Below are 23,212 nucleotides of genomic sequence, written 5' to 3' on the forward strand. Positions count from 1 at the left end.
TTCTCTCAGCCTGAATCCTGCTAACTAGAGTCAGCCTTGAGGCAGATTGACCCCTGAAGACACAGGTACTGCTATTTTGGCTAAGTTCTCACAGAGGAATTTGCCTGAATGCTGCTCTGTCACTCTTGTTCAAGCAGCAGTGTAGGTGATGTAAAATTAATAAGCCACATGAGTCATATACGCATGATACTGTATTTATAGCAATCTTGTGAGGGCTCATTAACATGTACTTGTAGAAAAGTACTTTGATATTCTTCAGAGAAGGATACCATATCACAGAAATACAGAGCAGTTTCCAATCTTGATATCAGCTTTAGTAAGTTCTTCAGTTTAAATTGTCTATATCTGAACTTCAGTTTAGGTTTCTCTCCTTCGAGGCGGCAGGAGCTGGAAAACTGAATGAGGGCCCAACAAGTCTATGGCTTGAGCACTTCCCATGTTACATTTGTACCATAAACCACACAGATTTTCTCATCTTCCCCAGTCAGCTGCAATAGCAACAGTAGAGCCACATAATTAACCAAAAATATTCTTTCATTACTATTTGTTAACATAATAGTTGGGAACGTAGGCTCAGCTAGTGAACCAAAACATACTCCTTTGCTACAGAATTTGGAGTGGGAGGAAGCGTGCTGGGGAAGAGAACATGAGTACAAATTGCCTTTTCTCCTCCACTCTCATTTGTTTTCAGAACTGAGCTGCCTTCTGAAAGGGAGAGAGACAGAGTTAAGGGAGCAAATTGGGATTAGTCACTGCAGCAATCATGCACAGAGGAATACACGATTATTTCAGGCTGACTTTCCTTGGTCTCTTGTCAAAAAGCACTGTTTCTGTGCACAAAATCAGAGGAAACTTAGCAGAAGGATTTTCTGGGCTGCCACGACTGACTTTAGAAAATAGTTCACAACTGAAGGCTTTTCAAACGAAATTATTGGCGGGGTTGTCACGTTGCTTCAGGTCAGGCTCTTATGTGTTAAAGAGGATGACATCCTTTGCACTGCACAGAGGAGATGCAAAACCCTTATCCTTTTGGGGAGGAAGAAATTAAAATTAAGATAGACTTCTTATCCCATAGCTGTGCTGGATGGCTGCAATGCAGACTGAAGGAGCAGTGAGGGCTCCTGGCAGGGCTGGAAATCTATTGGGCTGGTTGCTGGGTGAGGTAACCAGCTTAGTCTCCACAGGAGCAGCATCAATCCACATCAGTCAGGAGCAAGAAAAAAGAAAAAACAACCAGTACAGAAGAAGAGAGGGAGAGACTGCTGAGTGCAACACACGTGAATTGGTTGCAGACACAAAACACTTACGTTTCTGGTTTTTAAAAATCCATTTAAAAAGTGAGGAACATAAGAGCAAACCATATGCAAGTTTTATATGAAATATGCTTCCTATTGATATAATTTTTAAATACATACATGAAGCTAATTGACAGAAGCTGTTGAGATTTATGACGAACCTCTATATAAAGAAGGCATTATTGATTATTGATGGCAGGACAGTGTCATTTACAGGGAGCAGTAGGAAAAGAAGCAGAAATAGGTAGTTGTGGCTCCTGCTACTGGCAGAATAGGAGGCAGGTAATGGGAAAGAGTGGCATCAAATAATGGTAGTGGAAAAGGATAAAACCTTCGTCTGTGCAGGATAACCAGTGAAGGGATTCAGTATGAAAGCTGACATCATGGAAACACACAGGAAATGTATTTTAAATATTAAGTGTTCAATTCAACTTTCAATTATCCAGGATAACAGGAGCTGGGATAAACCAAAGCCAGGAGGAATAAAACATTTATAAACAGGGCTCTAAGAACACGAGCAGTGCATCCACCTTGAAAAGTGACAAACACGTACATGGTGTTGCAGTGGAGGCAGCAGAGGAGGGCAGAGCCCGAGTGGCTGGAGCTGTGTGTCTGTGCCTGTGGGCAGCCCTGGGCAGGCAGGGGAGCTGGGGGAGAGCAGAGCCAACGTGAGAGCTCCACACCTGCCCACACCAGTGCGGCTGTGCTGCGTGGGTGCAGCCTCCAGTTTGATCACCCAGCAGTGGCTCCAGGGGGTTGTTATTCACAGCAAAAAATGCTGTGTCAAACCCCTTGTGTTCCTCCGGTTTCTAACATGACACACAGCCACCAGAGCAGGCCTTGCTGTTACCTACCTGGTGCTGCTCCCACTGCAGAACAAGCCCTCCCTCTGTTGAGACACAGAGAAATGTATTTAGCTTCTCAAATTACTGAATCAATGTTTTTTTCCCCCCTCCTCCCCCAAATTCCTTGGTTTCTCCTTCTGCCAGAGATCACTGTAGCAGGAAAGAAGTCTAACAGCACTTAATGCAGATAATTACTTCCTGGATGGTATTGTTTTTTCTTTTGGATATGATGCCTGACAGTTAAAATCTTAAGAAAAAAAACCCCAACAACTGAGCGGTATTTAATTAAATCCCTCTTAAAAAAGTAAATCTGTCTTACCAGGACAAAATCCTTCTTACCATTTCTTTTTTGTGTATGTAGAATCAAATCAATTAGTTCTCACAGTTGTAGCTTCTTCTTCTCTTTGAGGAGTTTTGTTTAAATTATAATCATTATTCTGTCTGTGCTCTTGGTCTTTCTCCCTAGCTCCTCATTCTTGAGCTGCTTTTGCTAAAGCATTCTGAAATGTCTAGGAATAGCTCACATGAAATACTTATAATGAAACAAACCAAAACCAGCCATATAAGATGGGGACATCAAATATATTCATAATAAGTTTTCAATATTTAAGTGTGAATAGAATAACATGCAAGTTTTTCAGCTTCAGGTAAAATAGTTGAGGTCTCTTAACAAACATAAAGCAACATTAACATCAGTGAGTTAGCCTAGTTGTGCAGGAATTGTGCTTTGGCCCATGGTATGGAAGTCATAAAGGCCAGATTTGTAGGTCTGTGAAGATGCCGGTGCCAGTGGGATTTTTAAAAGCAAAACTTTTTATACTGGATCTTTAAATATCTTAAAAAATTTGAAAGTGCTTTGCAGCTACTGCCAACACCTCTGCCACTACCTTGCCAAGCCACAAGGCCAGGCAAACTTTGGGGTGGTCACAGTGAGGCTTGGCACATTCCTGAGCCTGCGTGCTGAGGTCACAGCTTCCCTGGTGGGGCGTAAGGAAGGATGATCTTGCTGTTCACCTGGCGCACTGGAACCCGAGGAAAACTGACCCAATTCACAGTGGAATGGAAAAGGTGGCTTTGTTTCCGTCCTCACGTCTGCAGTGACCAAAATGTGCTGTATTAGGTGATGATGAGAGCTGTAGGGATTTGATTTCAAGCTATATTCAGGCCAGACTGGGCAACTGTGTTTTTCTGACCTGCATCTGAAGGAGAGCTACTGGCTTTCCTAGGACATCATGGTCTTCACTTTCCAGCTTCTGTTTCACCACATGTGGATGCAGACTGCTTTTTTTCTGGCAGAGCCATCATTTTGTGTGTTTGGAATTAAATATTTCTAACGTGAATGTAGCAGATTTCAACCAAGAACGGTGCCTCAAAGTTTTTTTTCTTTTTTTTCTTTTTTTTTCCTTATTCACTTTGATGTGGAAGATGGAGTTGCTCTGTAAGCCATTAAAATTTAGAGGTAGCACAATTGCTCGTAGGCTGAAGAGGCTCCAGTGCTCTATGCTGCACTGGGCACATTACTGGGCCTGGTTTTTTTTCATTAGCTCTGCAAGAGGAGAAAACTTAGATTTGAGATCATACCTGTGTCACTTCATAATCATTCTTTAGATCTCAAAAATCTTCTGTTCCTCCACAAACTTCTTGTCAGGTTAGGGAATTAGTAATGAGCAGCGTCTGAGGTAACAGTACCTTGTATCTCGGAGCGGTGTGAAGAGGAAAAATTTGAGAAGTTCAAATACGAGGCACAGAGCCTCATCTGAGGGAATGAAACTGTTATGTGCTCATAAAGATCTCTCTGAATTGCAAAGCCATCCAGGGCTATAAAGATGTAGCTGTTTCATTCTATTTTTGCTCTGCGTGCCTCGCGAACAATTGGTGTGGTGTGACTTTTTGATTTCACACTTGCTAATTGCTATGGGTTCCAGGAGCATGTGCCAGTTTTGTTTCACAGCAAGAGCCCTAATCATGAATGACTCCTCGGTGCTACTGTGCACTTTCAAATCTATTCTAGGTTAGTGGAAAAAGTCACACTTTATGGCAGTGTGAGGCACTTGGAAAGAGGCCTTTTTTATGACAGAGGTTACACCAAGACAGCGTATTGAGAGAATAATAGATCTCCCAAATTTGTATTCATCTGCACATGTTGTTTTGTACATAGTGGGACTTTCATCTGGCTCAAGGAATACAGGACAAATTATTTCACAAGGATGATATGTCCTTGTACTCTTTCTCCAGTGAATTGGACACAAATAGGTTTTCCATTATCATCAGTCATGCATGTCTCTTTTTTCCCCTCTTTCAAGTAGAGACAAATGGGGAAAAAAATTCCAAGATTTCCCCAGCTTCTCTTTTTACCGTGGCCAATACTAAGACATTGCTGCTCTTTGGAGCATGGTCTCTACTCTTTGGGTCTAATTTTCTTATTAATGTAGACATTCTGCACTTGTGTGCAACTTCACGAGGATGTTGCTGTTTTTCTCTGTCTGCCTTTTTGGTATGCAAAGTGTGAGAACTGAATGAAGAGCTTACAGGGCTAATAAGGCGAGAAAGAAGAATACTGTCAAACTGATTACAGTTTATTCATAAACATGCAAATACTTAGTGCAAGCATTAATGTTCACTTTCACATGTGTGCTCTAAGTGCTTGCAGCAGCAGAGACAAGGACAGCATGGCTAATTTTGTTGTCATAGGTAAATACATTTTTTGTTTATAGACTGAGCTACGCCAACTGATTGTGTTTATGGCCCTAATCTTTGTGGTAATTTAAGTCAGTCAGTTTTGCCTGGTGGTTGAACTCAGAGAGTGCAGAGTCTATTACTGCTGGTGTTTCATTAAGCTGTGGGGAAGCTGTTGCTTGCAAATGACTTTTGCTCCTTCGAATTGCAGGGAGCTCAGGGTGCTGTTGGGTGATGAGTTTCTCCTCTGAAGTGTGGGGGGCTGGACAGAAAACTCCATGACTCACTAAGTGTGGTGTACTGTCCCCAGTTCTTTCATCACTTGAGAAATCATCACAGAAACATGCCTGGGGTTAAAATACTTGGTGTAACCTATTGGCAGCCACAAAAAAGAACCCCAAAAAACCACCAGCCTTCTTCCTTCTCTGCTGCTTTAAGTTTCTAAAGGCTGATGGGAAGCAGCTTGGTCAGGAGCATACTTCTGTCCATTGGCTCTCCTGGCACCTGAGTTAGGTGGCAAAAATTGCATCAGGAGTAAACCTGAGCTGAGAAACAACATTGTAGACTGATACTGATGATAAAGAGCTTCCACTGCTCTTTATGAGTGTATGAGCACACTGGAGTGGGAGAGGAGGGAAAACTGGATGATGTCAGTAGGGACCTGGCAGAGAATAAGTAAATAAAGTGATTAAAATTTAAAAAGGCTATAAAAAACTAAGAGAAACCACTCATTTGGCTTGGAGATGAAGCTGTTGCTGTTACCACAGGGGCTCAGTGCTGCCAGTGTGCCTCTTCTTGCATCTTTCTGTTGTACATATACGTGAAGGACCGTCCTGTGAGAGGTTTAAAGGTGCACATCTAAGTTAAAGTAAAAAAATATCTTGGTGCCCAACTCTGTTTTTTTGAAGGATCTCATAGATACTTACCTGCGTTATAGGACACCATATACATTTACAAAACTTCCCTGCTGACATTTTCTGGTCACATTTAGGGAAAAGGAGCCGTGTCAGTTTTGTAATTCCGAAGTGCAGGCAGCTGTGCTCCCAAGAGGATCATGAAAAATATTTTGGTTTAGTCAAAGAGTTGGGTAAGAGCTTAGGCAGTGTATTTATTGCATGAATTTGAAGTGCAGGAGTTGATGAGATGAGAGAGATCTGTATACTTGCGCTGCAGTTACTGAGGAATTACCATACTAAGACCTGCAAATGGCAGTCAGACAAGCAGGCTGATGTATTTTTGCCTGGATTAGTATAATGCAAAATGACCAGTGCTTATGTATGGAAGTACCACTTGCTGTGAATTAAATAGAAGGCAAAAGAAAAAAAAAATCCATGTCATCATCCTTCATTCTTATCCTTCCCTTTCACTGGCAACAAAAATTCTTCATAAAATGGAAGAAGAAAGTTATAGCATAAACAAATACATGGGGAAATAGTATCTAGAAGCTAACTAGGAAAGAAAATCATTATCACTTTTAAACTGTGCATATTCTTAAATGTCAGAATGATAGGATTACATATTGCATTGTCTAGCAGCCTGAAAGCTTTTTATATTAGCAATGAGTTAATGCCTATGAAATAAAGCTCAGTAAATATTTACTGTGGTGTATGTCTGGGAAAGGTCATGTTGACTCATTTAAGGTCATGCTGTTTATAAATTCATCCTTTTCAGAAGACACTACAGAGGTTTAGCATCCTGAGTTAAAATGAGGAAACAGCGTTCTGAAAATTTCTATTTTTGTTTTACAGTCAATTCTGCTGTAGGGAACAGGCTTCCCATTGCTGATGTCCACACAGCCTTTTCTCAGCTGATCTCATCTCTCAGTTTATTAAGCCTTCTCTGGCCTGGCTAGCCATTGTCATGCCTGGGGAAAAGCTCTGTCAGGTATTAAAAGAGAAATATATATAAAAGAAAGCTAATGGCTAAAGTTTAATTCTTTTAATTCTGCACTCACAGGGTATGTAGCTGCCAAACCAGACAGAAACTTGATGTGTATGCTCTCCATACCGTAACTGCTGAGCTACCTCAGCTGAAGATATTAGGCTGATGAATCTATTTGTAGTGGTTTGTCTGTGTCCCTCTTGGCCACTGGGTAACTGCCAAGTGTAAAAACCACATGACCACAGCAAGGAATAATAATTTCTGTGAAGAGAACACTAAACCTGCAGAACAGGGGTCTCAGCATCACATAAGAGACCAAGACTTTTATTATGCTTTGAGTGATTTTTTAGCAACCTCACTTCATCAAAGACTCAAAACAAATTAGAAGGAAGTTTCAGGGGGTTATTACTCTTTGGCAGATCCAGAAAAGAGACCTTGATCTCCTGATTGATTCTTTGTACTCAGGGCCTGCCTTTGTCACAGAGGCAAAGGATTTATGGACAAGCTTACATCTTTTGCTGAGTAGGACCTTCTGTGTGCATAAAGTTATTTGCCTTGCTCAGTCCTGGCCATCATGCACTTTTATACTGCTGAAAAAGAGAATAGCTAAACAAAATTTAAACCTTATAATATCAATTTGGACAAAAAAAGACTAGGAGCCATAATACATAAAAATGGCTTTACAAATCTGAGTTGCAGCTGCCATCATACCATACACAGCTGTTTCTGGTCTCATCTGGCTCTTGATGTTTAAATGGAAGGTGCACAGGGAGAGATAAGCATCTGCAGAAGGCAGCTTGTTTGAGGGTAAGTGGATAAATCAAATTCTTCAGATCTATCTCTCCCTACAGAGTACAGAGGGAACCTAGATGATTAGATTTGACTACACGCCCAATTTGTATTATGATAAAATGAAGCCAGATTAATCCCCCCCTAAGTACAGAAGTCTCATCACGAAAGTTCTGACCACTGTGTCTTTAAGGTGTCCTCAGTTTGAAGGCAGCAGCATATTCAACCTTTTAGTAATACTCACAGAAGTGTGCAGAATATTTAAGCAAGTTCTTGTGACAGCACAGAAGTAGCTGAAACATAAATGTGGTGGCTGTTGAAGCAGAAGGAATTACTGCTTTCCTACTCTGGTTAAACACAGTTGCAGAAGATCCTGTTCTGTGAGTTGAAGTCACTAAGCTGGTAGGAGAGGACATCGTAGCAGAATTATGTGTTTCATGAAGGACATAGAACACTCAGTAACCTGGACTGACATCCCTCTGTCAGGCAACAGCTGTCATTGTCCCCTGGCCAGTCTTCCTCTGGGCAGGTGGGGTGGCACTGTTACATCTGAAGGGACTTTGCAGCAGCTGAGGAGCCCGACTCCGTTCCTGAGCTCTTTGTATTCACTCCTCTCTTTTGCTTCCTTCAAGTCAGCCTGTGGCAGTTGTGCTAAAAACTAAATGCTTGATACACTACGAGCAAATAAATCCTGCTGGAGCTATCCCTGCAGGGCAAGGTGGCAGTGACAAGTTATGAGCTTTTTCAGCATTAGAGTTTGGGAGTGTTTATGACTTCAGAGCAGCGCGTTGCCAGCGCCGGTGTGACAGAGCATTCGTCTGTGGGTATGAACTTATCAGATCAGTACAAATGGCTGAACTGAGCCTAAAGCCACACTAGAAATGAATTGAAAATTGGGCTGTAGCCACAATTGAAATGTTCTGTGTGGATTTGCAATTGACCCTGTGCTGTACAAAGAGTTACAGAGCTCATCTCTTGCTAGTAATCAGGGAAATGGCACTGTCAGCTTGCTTCCCTTGGAGCACAGGTTAGAAAAAAGCAAAAAAACCCCTACCAAGCAAAACAATCTATCCCACACACACACTCTACCACAGCAAATACTTTAGCAAGAAAAGAGACCATTCATCTGCAGAAACTATACATAAATAACAAGAGAAAATGTCAGCAGCTTGTCTGTTCATCTCTTGCCAGTTTAGAGAACACAGGAATGCCACAAGGTAATCAAAGTGCAGAACGTCAGGTTCTGCTTGGATCTGAGAACAAAATAAACCTGCACTTGAACCTGAGTAAGCAATCTTTCAGGGATAGCCATAGCCACATTACACTTGTGGCTCAGGGAAGAAGGGTAGCAAGTATTTTCAGGCATAGAATATGAAAACTGGGGATCTGGATTTAGACCTAGGTTTTCCAGACCATGCCGTGACTCCTGTGACCACTGAAGAAAGGGTGGTGGGGGTTTGCAGCTTTTTTCCTGGGGAGCTGAGGGACAGGGGGTGATAGAAGAATGACCAGCAGTAAGGCAGACCACTTGTTTAAGGAGAACACCAGACCAAAGTGATGTCAACAGACTTAGATGGGGACAAAGTGTACCCCACATCTGCCTCTGGATTCTTCATGTCACAAAACCAGATTTGGAACAGGATGATTTTTTTTTTTTTTTGGTGAATGCATCCCAATTTCAAATTTCCAAACCTCTTTAGTAGTTTCAGAATTTTGAAAATACTTAAGAGCATTTTGGTGCCTAATCCCCTTTAAAAACATTTGCAGATACAGAACAAAGGGTTAGGATTGTGGAATAGCCCCTGTCTACAAGTCAATTCATTGTGTTTAGTCTGTTCTCTTATAATAGATTAACATGGTGGAGGGACAGAAAGTCTTGTTCTCTTCCACCATTTTCCCTTACATTGCTTTGTGATTATAAATTAATTTGATAACCACTTTGGTCTCCAATTTCTCTGACAAGTGAGAACTCTTAATTTCCTCCCAGCTGTGCTCTTTATAGATAATGCAAGTAGCAAAGCTTTGTATTCTGCCTTTAAAAACTAACTCACTTGTGCACGTATGAAGGGTATATATGCACCCTATCCATTCAAAATTGAGGCATTTCCACTCTTGTAGCACCCACCAGGCTCAGTGTCCACCCCTCTGTCATACTCCCTGCCAAAGCATGTAATATGAAGTTCAGCTGACTCCGGTCCAGTCCAACTCCTCTCAGCTGCACCGCGGTGCTGGAATAGTTTTCTCATGATGCAACATCAGTCTTCCCGTTCTGTTGAACATCAGGAATTTTCTGTGTAACTTCCTAATGTCACCTTTCAGCATCAGCAGCTGTTCAGAAACTGTTTCAGCATCAGAAGCTTCTGTTGCAGACTTCCATTATCGGCAGAGGTGAATCCACAATTTTGGAGCTGAAGGACTGAGCAGCATGAATGAATTTGTCCTTCATCACCAAAACCCACTTCTCCAGTATTCCTTCTCATCTCCCACAGGGCACTTTGCAATGTAAGACACCTCAGAGATTATTTCACACCATGGAAGGAGAGATTCCTTTCAAATAAGTCAAATTCTTCAAAAATCTACCTTGATTTGTCACTCACTTGTTCTCTCTGCCTTCTTCAGCCTCGTCATGAGGTGATCTGTTCCTCCTTGCCTCTGTGGACTGTGAACTGTAGTTGCAGGTGTTTTGCCCTGTGGATGCTGTGCTGTGAGAGCACTTACTCTCAGTTGCTGGAGAGTGTGTATGTTCTTAGGATAATGTGTACACTCTTGGGAGAATGTGCACATGGGGTATATCTTTCTCTTCCCTTCCCCCTATTTGTTCTTTCTGGCATTTAGTGGGGGATCCACCTAACACCTCCCACCTGGCGTATGTTCAACTCTGATCATGTTACATTGGTTCAGGCAGAAATTTGGTCTCGTTCTTGTCCCAGAGAACAAGCAGTGACTGGAGAAGGGCCATTTTGGTGGAATTACGGGAATTGAGGCAATGTGGTGTGTTTGCTGTGTCCTTACTCATTTTCTGTTACTCACAGACAGGCTCAAGAGGATGTGTTTGAATTAAAGCACAACGTTCATCTAGCGTGTGTTTGGCTGCATCCATAAGGGATGGCTAAAGTTCAATTGCAGAGGCCCCATAAAGATCTGAGTTGGGGAAGGGAACCAAAATCATACTTTCTTTTGGCAGAATTACGCTTTTGGACATAATTTTAGTACTAGGGAAAAGCTGAAAATCCAGAGTGGAGAGAAACCAAACTCTGTCTGGATGTGAATTCCTGTTGTATTTGGGGTGTACATGTACAGTCAGGATCAAAAAGAGGCAGAAATGCCATCCTAGAAGTCGTAACTTCGTTTCAAACTTCGTTAACATCAAGGTCTCTGAATTTACTGTGCTTGGGTTTTGCCCTCTGCAGTTTGCACTAGAAAGATGGGCTAGAAGTATATATTTGGCAATAATTTATTAAGTATTGGACATGTTAACAGTGTGATACATAAGATATTAGCCTTAACTGAAATTAGCATTCTGGCATCCTTAATGCTGTCGTAGTAGCAGTTGATTGTGTGAAGAAATATTTCCTTCCAGGTTATTAACTTCAGAATGGCAGCAAAACATGGTGGGCTGTACATACCATAATGATGTTTGCTTAAAAAAACCCGCCCTCATGTTCTGCATTTGTGGGCAGAGGTGGGAAAAAATACTTGTCCCTTTAAAAGCTGTCTCCCAGAGCAAAGAAATGTGGAAGCTCATTTATAAAATATGACCAGAGGATTGTTATTACTGGCTTTTTGAGACTCAGAATAGCAACAGGGCTGAGGACACTATTCATAGAGCAGAATGCCAGAAACGATGTGTTAACCTGAATCACAAACCATAAATTATTGAGAACTGCAGCTTCTGCTATCTTTTTACATGTTAAAATATTCCTTTTTGCATGGAAAATCTTAACTATACAGATTTGCATTTTTCCCATGGAGTATTTCTTCTGAAGAGTATTTATTAAGGGATGATCTTTACACAACCTGTGGGAAAGTGTAGGTAGAAACAAAAGCCCCAGAAATAAATAGGCTTTTTTTTTCCAAAAGTCTTTACATTGTTGCCACAAGGCTGTAACATTTTTGTTCATGCTTTTGAAGATCACATCAATCCTTTTCTCTTGCAGTCAGCGCTCAGGTCTATGCCTGCTCCAGAATTCACTGGAACACGTGGAAAGCTTAGGATGTTATTTCCCTAAGTTCTGTAAGGATGTCTTTACCTATTTTGTTCAGGAGCTAATAAGGATAGCTAGCAATTCCAGGGAAGCATGTTTTGCTATACTGTTTATTTCTTATGTGCTTTCTGTGGAGGTACCACTGCAAGACTGTAGCAGAGGCCAAAATCCTGAAACCTGCATCCCGGTCCTGTCTTTTTTGGACTCACTGCACCCAGTGACAGAGGGCTGCAGGAATATTGCCCAGCTGGGACCATCAGCCCTTAGGCTGTTTAGTGCATTTTCAAAAGTAATTCCAGCCTTAGATGAATCCACAGGTATTCTATCTGAAAAGGTCATGCTGGCTTAGTCGTTTCCGTTTAAGTACCTAAGATTAAGTGAGTTGAATCGTGGTGAGAATGAGTCATCGTATGATTTAGAATGAAATTAGCATTATTGGCCACCAGCACAAAATGTATCAGAGTGTAGTAGAATCATTCAGAAAATTGCCAGTATTTCATCCAAGAGGTCTGGATATAGTGTTCAGTATTGTCTTGTACTTGCATTGAGGTTATTTTTGTCCAGCATCATACAGTAGGTGATCATAATGGTAGCTAAGAAGTAGATCCTTGTAGCTTTAAAATTTGCTCCTGCTTTGGGATTTCAGATGTCCACTTTGAAAATTCTGTGATGCTGCACGATTTACTCAGTAAAAGCTGACAAAAGTCAGATTTGTTTGGGATTTTATTTCCACTTGTCTAGCATTAGATAATGAGATGTAGTTACCAGTACTTTAATTTTACAGAGCTGATGAGTGTCCGCAGCTCCTCTTAAAGTCAGCAGAACTTGTAACTACTTGCACTTCTGGTAATTGGGTTCTGGCACAATGTGTTTCGGAATGAGGCATTCAAAAGCCAGAGTACTTAAGATTAGGAGTTGTTTTGCAGCTTTGATCTCTTCCTCATGTGTAAAACTCATTCCGTTGTATGGAAATAAACTGAGGATATAAACTTCTGAAAAAGAACTCTGAGCTCTGCTGCACACCATTTATTTTCCTATTACTCTTTGCATATTGTTTATTCGATATGTTGTATATCTCCTTGCCTCCCCTTGCTTTTTATTTTAATTGGGACCTGGTTATTGGCTGGAAATTCCACTAGCATGACTCATCCCTGCTCTGTAAATGACTGTGAACAGGCATCACAATTGTGGGATTTACTTTCCTCTCCTTTTTTTTTTTTTTCCTAAGTGCTTTATCGTGGCACGAGCTTGTAATAATAAACTAGGAAGGAAGTTGGAGCTAATCATTGGGTTCTGAATGCACACCCCCTGCCAAATTTCCCCACAGGCATGAAACAGCCGCTCAAGCTGTGACACCAGCAAATTAAATCCTGGAGGTAGCTGACCAGAAGTAATGAAATGTGTATTTACCATACTGATGCTGTCAGTCTTAAGACACACTGCCTTTACAATCTAGTTAAGTGGGGCACGTTTGTCACTTCTAGTGGTGCTTAGAGAAAATACTCAGGTTTCTTCCTAGCCTTCTTTTCAAAATCACAAGCCCAGTGCTGGCTGGTAACCCTCACCTTGTTCAGCATGAAGAAAAGATGACCAGAATGGTCTGTTCTTTTAAAACACTGCCTGAGTGAAATCCATATTCCAAAGGAGATAAATGATTTCGTCTTATGACATGTTAATTGCCAATTCTTTTTGTTGATCTCTTACCTGCCACTCCAGTCTTAGAAGATGAAATTAAAGGATGAAAGTTATTTTAAGAGCCAGTGGATATGAAACAGCAGATGTCTCCCACAAGCCGTGTGTCCCATGCGTGCAGCAATTGAAAAGCCTGTGAGCACACAGGGGTGTGGAGGAGGGACACATAGCCACTGGAAGGGGACCACTCAAGAGAGGGATGCATTCTGCAGATGGGTAAAGGAAGGGGTTGGATGGGGCACATGGCTTCTAAAGAGAGGGCCCTCAAAAAAATGCATCATGGCAGCAGTGGTTCCAAAGCATCTGGACCACAGGTACATGGAGCAGGGAAGCTATCATTTCACAATCCCCACATGCTTAAGGTGATAGAGGACTCAGAAAAAGCTATTTACCCCAGATAGGTATTGTCATAGGTAACAACAGCATCCATCTGAGAGTTTTATTTAGCTAGCAGAGGCATTCCATGCTAATTGTGTGAGAGCTGTTGTAGAAGGCTCATGAATCATTTGCTGGATGGTGCTTGCTGTGGATTCACGAGAACATTAAGGGGAAAAAATAAAAGTACAGTCTTCATCATGGTTAATACAATACCCGTGGAAGAGTCAAAGAATAAAATCACAACCCATATGAGCATTCTCTGAAAGCATCTAATTATATCTTAGGAATGTCCATGACTCCGCAATTGTATGCTTAAATTCCAGCTGTACTTGGTTAGCATAGCAAATGATTTATAGCACAACCAGCTATAAGGAGCTTGCTTTGAACTGTTCGTTTGGCCCTGCTGGGTGGTTCTGCATAGCAAGGTAGGGACGTGGAGTTGGTACTGTGGAATTCAGTGCCAAGGCCAAGGGAAGGCCAGAATAATTTTAGAGATAACACCATTCTTTTTCCTCTAGTGTAGCATTCAAGTGCAAGTCTATGGAAGGTCAAAACCCACAGATACATGAACTTCAAGCTTATGTAGAAGTAACCTTGATGAGTCCTTGCTCGGTCTTGCAAGACAACCATGGCTTCTGTGATGAAATACTGCGTGTGCTTTTGGAAAGCCATCTCATCTGTGCCTTCCTTCTCCTGTCTTCCCACAGCAGGAGGGCTGAAGTAGGATTAATTCCACATTTTCTTAGTGAGCACAAAATAGGGAGGAAGAAGAATAAGAGAAACCCTACTTGGTTTTGACCAGATCTAAGCATAATGCCCAGTTAAAGGTTTGAATCTGTGTGAATCCAAATGCTAGACTGGGATTTAAGGCAAAATACAACCGCTTGAAGTGTAGAGTTTTGATCTACTCAAGGGTAAGCCTTTTGAATTCAGCTGAGGCTGAGGAAAACGCATGGAAGCTTTTATGTAGTCGTAGTCTTATATTGTAAGCCATTTGGAACAGTTGCTTTGCCATCTGTGAAAAATTACCCAGACTTCTGCACCAAAATATTCTCCCATTGATAACATTGGCAGATACAATTTTAACAACTTAAAAGTAATTTTTTAAAAGACTAATTAAAGTGAACCTCAGATCAGCAGCTGAGGTTGCATTGCCTCTGTTTTTAATCTCAGGCTTGAAGGTGTCCAGACAGGTTATCCTATTTGGGTTGGACTGGTTATATTCTTTGTGCCTTGTTCTCATGCTGGATCAGATGAGTGGGTTTGCTTAGGGCCTTTGTCTCAAGCCTGTAGCTTGGCCTATAGGGTGGTATAACATTAGGTACACTGTAGATGCCAAAGCCCAATGATAATACCATGAATTGTAAAGACAAACTGCTGCTGTTTTAAATCTTACACTCCTAGAACAAATTTTTTTTCTTGGTGGGTTTCTTGTTGTTGTTGTTAGGAGGTTTTTTTGCTGTTGTTTTTGTTGAGCTGTTTTTTTGAATTCTGGGAGTTGGCAGCACCATGTGTGTGAATTTCAAATAGGGATCCTGCTTCTTGCAGCATAAATCCTAGAAATATTGTTTTCATGGAAAAATTCCCACTAAACAAAACCACAAGAAGATAGGAGGTAATCAGGCTGCTAGAATTAATCTCTGTAGGAGGTCTCTACCTCTCTGGTACAGGGGCAACTCGATCGAATAAATTGCAAACTAACCTTGATTTTGCACCTTTCCCTGAGAGCTCTCAGCCTGTGAAATACGAAGGAAAAAGAAATACTGTGGAGTTGGGAACTGAAAATACCAGCTATTACAGTTTTTAGGGGGGGTAGAAAATTATAAGCTGTGGTGTGGTCTAATAAACAAAAAAGCAACTCTTAATGTAAGCTTGAACTTTTCCTTCTCATTAATGATCATGAATCTGTTTTGAAATTCCTGTAGAGAACAAGTGCTTCTCCTGACAGCTGGTTTGAAATTAATAAAAAGGAAAATGTTTTCAGCCAGCAATGACTTAACATGCTCATGATATATGAAAACAAGGTTAAATTGCTCCTTTCTCTCTGCTACTAATAAAAGAAATATTGAAAATTAAATGCTGTAGCTTAGGAAGTGAAAAGTGCCAGCCAAAACTGTGGACATAGCGGTGAGAGCTGCTTATCACTTGGTACTTGCTGGAACAGGCATATTTGGAAAAGCTTAGGCAGTGCCAAAAATTATTCTTCAGTTGTAGGCTTTCAGAATATATTGCATTGAGGAATATATGATCCTGTTTCTGCAAGATAAGAGTCTTGATTTAATCACCTCCTTTTTTTGGGATTTAAATGACTTTGAGGCTTTATCGGAAATCCTCTTGCCCCTGATACCCTTTACAATCTCATCCTTCTTCTGCTCTACTTCACCTTTCCTCATGAAAGAATGACAGAGGCTTTATTCCTCAGGATGTAAGGAATGGAGTATCTGGAGTATCAGAAAACACACAGCAGGATCCAGCCTCTGCTGCAGAGAGACTGGCCTCTGATAATCAGATACCTGTGGGCTTTGGCTGACTGTGAATTGTAGCCTGAAATAATTGCTCCTGTTTGATGTTAACTCTCTTGTAGAATATAAGATGTAACTTTATTGCAAATATAACGTGAGTATCTTTTGACTATCAAGGGAAATAGGTGAAAGTAAAATACTAGATTTTACTTCAACAAACTCTTTATTCTTGTCTTGTAGAATGCAGAACCTTTCCAAGTTGCTGTCCGAGAAGACAATTGTATCGTTGTCTCCCTGGAAGCATCAGATGTGGTGAGCTCATCCTCTGTATATGTTGTGAAGATAGCTGGAGAATCCAAGAACTACTTTTTCCAGTTCGACGAATTCAATAGCACTTTACCTGCCCCTGTGGTTTTTAATGCCAAATACCATGGCCTGTATTACATAGTAACTCTCTTGGTAGTGAACTCAAATATGGTTTCCAAGTCAGCGAGATCAATCACTGTGTTAACCAGTAAGTAACACCTTATTCTTCTTTTCTTCTGTTTCTTGTCTTTGTGTGTGGCTTTTTTCCCCAGAAGTTCTTCCTGTGAAGAAGGTTGGGTGGTTGTTGGGTTTTTTCAGTGGGTCCTGCTTGTGTGTAGGATGCACCCCTGTGTGAGAACAGTAGGGAAAAAGTCCTGACAACGTGTGAGTGAAAATTCACAAGTTGTGGGCGAAAAGAAAGGCAATGCTGTAGGTTTCCCCTGGCTGACCCTTCCTGAACACTGAGGTGTGACATACTAAAATAGTGTGATGAACGAACCCCCCTTTTCAGATGTTTATCCTAAACCCTTTGAACCAGGAGTTCCAAAAATCTGGTAAAGGGCATGACAGGTGTTGACTGACATTTCAGTGTAAGCACTCCTGTCGTATGGGGAGTTTTATCCTGTTTTAAATGCTGTAACATTGTTCTTTGATTGCTAATATGTTGAGGCAATGCTAAACTTGGAAAGCAGACACCAGTCACCAAAACCATGTGTTTGTGCCAGTACAGCTGAAGGTGTTTGTGATGGAGAACACATCTGTAGTAGCCTGTCTGTTACTATTTCCAGGTGCATTGATCCTGGGGGAGATGTGTGATTTTGTGTGCTCTGTCACCATACAAAGTACCACAGATTTCCAGCTGTGCTTCTGGCTCTGAGGTTGATCCAGGACTGGTTGCATGTGCCAACCTGAAAGTAATTTGTAGAATATAAAATAGTTTCTTCATCTGGAAGATGACAAAAATCTGTTTGGATGGAGCAGGACTAATTTCCAGATATTATTTTTTTTTCCCCTAAATGGCACCTTGGAATGTATGGGTAGTTTCAGTTGTCTTACATCTGAGGAATTGTTACGATTTTTTGTACCTGTATTATTGTGTCAATGAGGAAACACCATCCACTCTAACAGCATTCAGAGCATGTTAAAGCAGGCTCATGTGTTATTGAGTGAGGTTCCTAAAATTTAGGAGTAAGAAGATTTTGCATCATCTATATCATCAATTTGCATCATGTGTATCATCTTCAGCCTTCCCTTCTGTGCTCAAGTTGTGCCCTGGTGAGGAAAACCATGAAGGGCCCCATGGGAAGAAGTATCATGTTGTTGAGTAATGCAAGTACTGAACAATTTCAGGATTCACAGGCAGCCTGAATTTCCTTTCCTTTGACTACTTTAACCTTGTAAGCAAAGTAGTAATTTTAATCCAATTTTCTATTTCATGTTTGTTTTCTTCAAAGAAAATAATTGAAGCATGCATTGTCATATACAACTGTTGCAGTGGGGATCCTGCAACACGCATATATCAAACCAGGAGTCCCGTGGAAAGGAAATATATACGGACAGACAGATTCTTGATAGCTGTTTCAAAGAGATGTTTATTTCTCCAGCCGCATGGCCGGAGCTCTGCTCAGGAACTGTCCCAGTCACGGGACCAAGGGTCCTTCTCCCGCGCAGGGAACACAAACCAACCAATGGGAACGAGGCTGAGCAGGGGCAGGGAAGCCCCGTGTCTGTGCCCTCAGGGCCCCTCTCCCAGGGCTACAGGCAGGGGAGGGACCCCAACACCTCACCCGTTTTATTTTAATAAAAGGAGAATGAAAACAACTGGATAAACATAACAAGAACAGTTTCAAAACAAAACAAGCCACCCTCCTGAGTCTTTAAATGTCCAAACAGATTCTCTGGAACATCTTAGGGCTGACAGAAGGGAGACAGAATTCTCTGAGCATGCTTTGTGGGGAAACTGAGGCAGGAGAGGGTTTAACTTCTTCCCTCCCCCTTTTCATCCCCCACTCGGCATTGGAAAGGGATTTTTGGGGAAACAATTGGCAAAAGCATGGTTTTGTGAGGGAAACCATGGATGAAAAAACGGATTGGGAATACACTGGGGGTAATAGGACATAGGGTAAAAGGGAAAGGTGGGATTAGGAAAGGGAAACTGTAGGGGGGGCTTACAATGGAGATACTGTCTAACATGACTACGATTTTTTGCATATATACTGCCTTTTACAGGAACACCATCAGGCCCAGTGACCTGCGATGCTTGTAACCCTTTTCTCCCTAGTACAATATTAAATTCCACCACTTCTCCATCTCCCAAGCTCGGGATGCATTTTTCAGGGTTATTCTTTTTAATAGCAGTTCTATGCACGAATATGTCTTGCTGGTTGTCACACCTTGTTATAAAACCATAATTTTGCTTAACATTATACCATTTTACTATCCCTAAGGTCTTAGCTGCTATGATCTTTTCCTTTTTCCGAGTGTCTGCTGTTTTCTGTCTCACTGCGTCTTTGTTCTCTCTTTCGGTCGCTCCCGTGTTGGAATTGTCGGGGCTGCTGGTGCCTGCGCGCTCTTCCCGGGGTCGCGTTCGGGGCTGCGCAGGCCGGGCCGGGCCGCGCCGCTCAGTTCTCCGTGCGTCGCCTCCTCTGGTCGCAGCTTCGCTGCCGCTGCCGGGCGCTGCACCCACGTCTCGGCCGGGCCCCCGAGCGACGACTCCCCCGCGCCCCGCTCCAGCGCGCGTCTCGGCCGGGCGCGGCTCCGTTCCACCGCCACCGCCTCCAGCCGCCGCCCGCATGCCGCCCCTCTCGGTCGGGCATTCACGGGGCTCGCTCCACCACGCGCTGCACGGGGCCATTCGGGCACCGCCGGGTCCCGCCGCTCCCGCCGCGCCTCGCTCCGGCACCGACACTGCGGCTCGCATGGCTCCGCCCGCGCGCGGGAACTGCCTCGCTGCTGCTCGCAGAGCGCTCGGTGCACGTGGCCTGGGCCGCACGGTCCCTGCGCCACGCTTCCCTTCACCAGGACACAGCTGACATTGCTCAACAGTCTCAGTAACTAAATAATATTCACGAAAATATTCTTCCATCGGCATATATTTTGACTCCAATATTAACTGTGTCCAAACGGTTTTCCAAAAGCCCTTGGTAAGAATTAAATCCCAAGAAACATAGAAAAAGTTCTTAAACAACCATGCCAGGAAATGTTTCAGTTCTTTTTGAGCTTGAATCAAGCTAAAATTTACAAATCGTTGTTCAAGAATCATTTTAAGTTTAAGATAAATGTCCATATGCGGCTCTGAGAGCCAAGAGTCTTCCCACGGTTCCTCCATAGTTCAGATATGGAATAGCAAAGCAAAACCAAGAAGAGGAATCCAAAGTTTCCAGGGTTTACTCACACAAATCAGTCGCTTAGGGATCGGGGATCGTTCTGCTCACAAATCTCCACCATTTGTTGCAGTGGGGATCCTGCAACACGCATATATCAAACCAGGAGTCCCGTGGAAAGGAAATATATATGGACAGACAGATTCTTGATAGCTGTTTCAGAGATGTTTATTTCTCCAGCCGCATGGCCGGAGCTCTGCTGAGGAACTGTTCCAGTCACGGGACCAAGGGTCCTTCTGCCCGCGCAGGGAACACAAACCAACCAATGGGAACGAGGCTGAGCAGGGGCAGGGAAGCCCCGTGTCTGTGCCCTCAGGGCCCCTCTCCCAGGGCTACAGGCAGGGGAGGGACCCCAACATACAACTGAAAAAAAAAATGCCTCACTATGCGTTTTTAGCTGGTTTTGGATGCTGCATTTGGAGTTGTGCAGCAGGGCTCATTGCTCTTTGATTTCCAGAGCCCACGAGGGTCTCTGGGAGCAGGGAAAGTGTGATCCAAGCTGGCAGATGGTGCACACGCTCCTGTGCAGGGAATCTCTGAAGGAAGAAGGGAGCCAGAGTCACTCAGCCCATCAAAGCCAGCCCCAGGCTTCCCATTTGTGACTCAGGGGGTTTCCACAAGGTGTTCCTGGAAAAGTCTGAGTCTGATGGCTCCAAGGGCATATCCTGGATCACCCTCCCTCCTCCAAGGCTTGATGGTTTCACCACCTGTCTTACGGGGGTGTGCTGGCAGCATCTTGGGGTTTCCTGCTGCGACCTCTTCTGCTCCCCCAGACCTTGGAAGGAGCAGTGATTGTGGCATGCAGCCAGTGCTGCCAGTGGAAAATGTGTAACAAAGAGAGAACAGTGGATTTCTCTGGTTTTATCTCACCAGAGAGACAACCACGTTCATGGGAAAGAAAGGGCAATCCTGCAGGCAGCATTGAAGGATGTACTGAACCCTAAAAGTAGGTTGTAAATTGTGAGCTTTGGAAGGGAAAGGATCCAGTCTCCTCTGTGATATTTTCTGTCAGGCAGATGGATGAGTGCTGGCTCTCTTGTAGCAGCCTCTGCTCCTAAGTTCATCTTTTGGAGCACAAGGCTACAGAACTGAAAGGAAATTTGGAATGAAAAGACAGCATGGCAGCGTGGGCTTTTTCAGGTGTGTCGGTACCCTTCAGGTTTTGAGAAGAGATCTTAAAAACTCCTGTAGTGACCACTGGTTTCTCTTACAAAAATGTATGAGGTTGTACTTGGTTTGTTGTTGGGTTTTTTTCTCCTCTTATTGGTATTGTCCACTGCCTGTTTTACATAATTTTATGATTATGAATTAACTTGATTTTTTTGGCAGACAATAATTAGGATAGATTTGTATTTTTCTTTTTGCCATATGCTGTCTGACTGTTTAATATTCTTGGCTTATTTAATCATGCAAAGACATGTAACTATCTAAGTTATTCCTTATTCCTTCTGTATCTTACACATGAAAGAATGGCACATTGCAATTAGCTTCCAGTACCAAATTAATTCCTGTTCTAACTTCATTGGTGTCAGGAGAGCTTTACCAGTGGCAGATTGACCCCATTCATTAGGCTGCCACAAAATAAATCAAGCAGGATAGCCAGTGATGCCAATGTGGTTATTCCCAAGACAGTACTCTCAAGAGGTTTCTGGGATCTCCTGGAGTTTGCAAAGGACACTGTGCAGGGAGATGCAGCCTTTCAGCGTGGCCGTGTGCTGGAGATTTGAGTTTCACACAGGGTAACCAAATACTGCTTGTCAGAACGAGACCAAGGTCCCTCAAAGGCATTGCCTACTTAGGAATTCAGGGAGAGTCCTGGAAGACCTCTGCTTTCCGATGGTGTATCCTGATGACATTTCCTTTCTCCTGTTCACGTCCCCCATCAATATGCTACATCTAAGGGAATTGGAAAGAAATGGCTATGTCTCTTTACAGGCTGAAACTTTTTAAGCAAGAGAAGAACCCATTTAAGAGAAGACTTTTGTTTTACCCCTTGAAGGTTTCTGGCCGGAAAAGCATTGGAAAGCTAACAAAATATGTATTTTATACATTATAGATAGGCATATATATTATATATATATATATGTGTGTATGTGTAACTCTTCACGTAAATGTATGGGCATAAATATGTACATATAAAAATACAAAATCATGTCACAGAAATACACATATAACATAGAATCATAGTATCATTTAGGTTGGAAAAGACCTCTGAGATCATCAAGTTCAACCCTTAACCCAACACTGTCAAGTTCACCGCCAGACCATGTCCCCAGGTGCCACCTCCACGCATTCTTTGAACACTTCCAGGGATGGCGACTCAACCACTTCCCTGGGCGAGCTATTCCAGTGCCTGACCACCCTTTCAGTGAAGAAGTTTTTCCTCCTATGCAGTGTAAACCTCCAGATTTGTCAGCACAGTTTGCCTCTGGTGAAGCCATGCCGGCTGTCTTGGATCACCTCCTTGTCTTGCACGTGCGTGTAAGCACATCCACGCACGTATTCGTGCACGTATGTTACCACTTGAGGTTCCATTGTTCATTTGGTCCTTTTCTACAAGACTGCACAGTTCTGATCGGCTCTGATAGGAATAATTTCATTGGAATAATTTCTCATGTTAATCAAAACACCACAAACTGTAGAACTTCCTCGTTTAGGCGCCGTGGTCCAGATTGTTGTAATGAAAAGGATGAGCTATTTGAAAACTCTTAGATAGGAAACCTGTAACATGGAATTTGAGCACAAAATGGTGTTTTTTGCTCCTGATTCTGTAGCAAAGTTGTGTTCAGCCAAATTGGGCTCTCACTGAAGGAGAAGAGCTGAAACCCTGACCACTTTTTAAAGATCTCTGCAATGGTTTTGACAAGAATAGTTGTGAGACTCTCACCCTGCTGGCCAGATTCCTTTGAGTGCGATTATGCTCTGCCTGTCAAAGTGACCTTCCTTCCAGTCTTCAGTCTGGACAATGTTAGAAGTAGTTCTGGTATCTAACACAACTATTTCAGGCCTGCTTTCCTCTGCTCTTGGAGCTTTGGCTTTTCAATGGGGAAGGAGTAACTCCAGAATTTATGTAATTAATTGAGTGCTTTGAAATATTTGAAATAAAGTTTCACCTTTTTACTAATTGATTTTAAAGTAGTTTATGAGATAAATAAAGAGTACATCTGTAATACCAGTGACTGATACTCTCACTCATTCATCCTACGTTTTCCCAGCTTGAAGCCTTATTTTATTCTTCCCAGGGTGAGTCATACCCATATAGCATCTTTTTCTTCTTTTTTTTTTTTTTTTCAAATCCAC

The 23,212-nt window shown here is 42.5% G+C and overlaps 1 protein-coding gene across 3 annotated transcripts in view; it reads left to right on the forward strand.

Moving 5' to 3' along the window:
- Nucleotides 1–23,212, forward strand: part of PTPRO (protein tyrosine phosphatase receptor type O) — a 145,474-nt gene that overhangs the window by 64,551 nt on the left and 57,711 nt on the right. For 2 of the 3 annotated variants that reach the window (XM_048302501.1, XM_048302502.1), the window contains exon 2: nt 16,464–16,737. In XM_048302501.1, coding sequence (XP_048158458.1) covers nt 16,464–16,737 — 274 coding nt within the window. Of the gene's footprint in view, nt 1–16,463; nt 16,738–23,212 lie in introns of those variants that run through there. The other variant, XM_048302503.1, reaches the window with a different exon arrangement.

This window comes from Corvus hawaiiensis, chromosome 4 (genome assembly GCF_020740725.1).
Source record: "Corvus hawaiiensis isolate bCorHaw1 chromosome 4, bCorHaw1.pri.cur, whole genome shotgun sequence".
Lineage (NCBI taxonomy): Eukaryota > Metazoa > Chordata > Aves > Passeriformes > Corvidae > Corvus > Corvus hawaiiensis.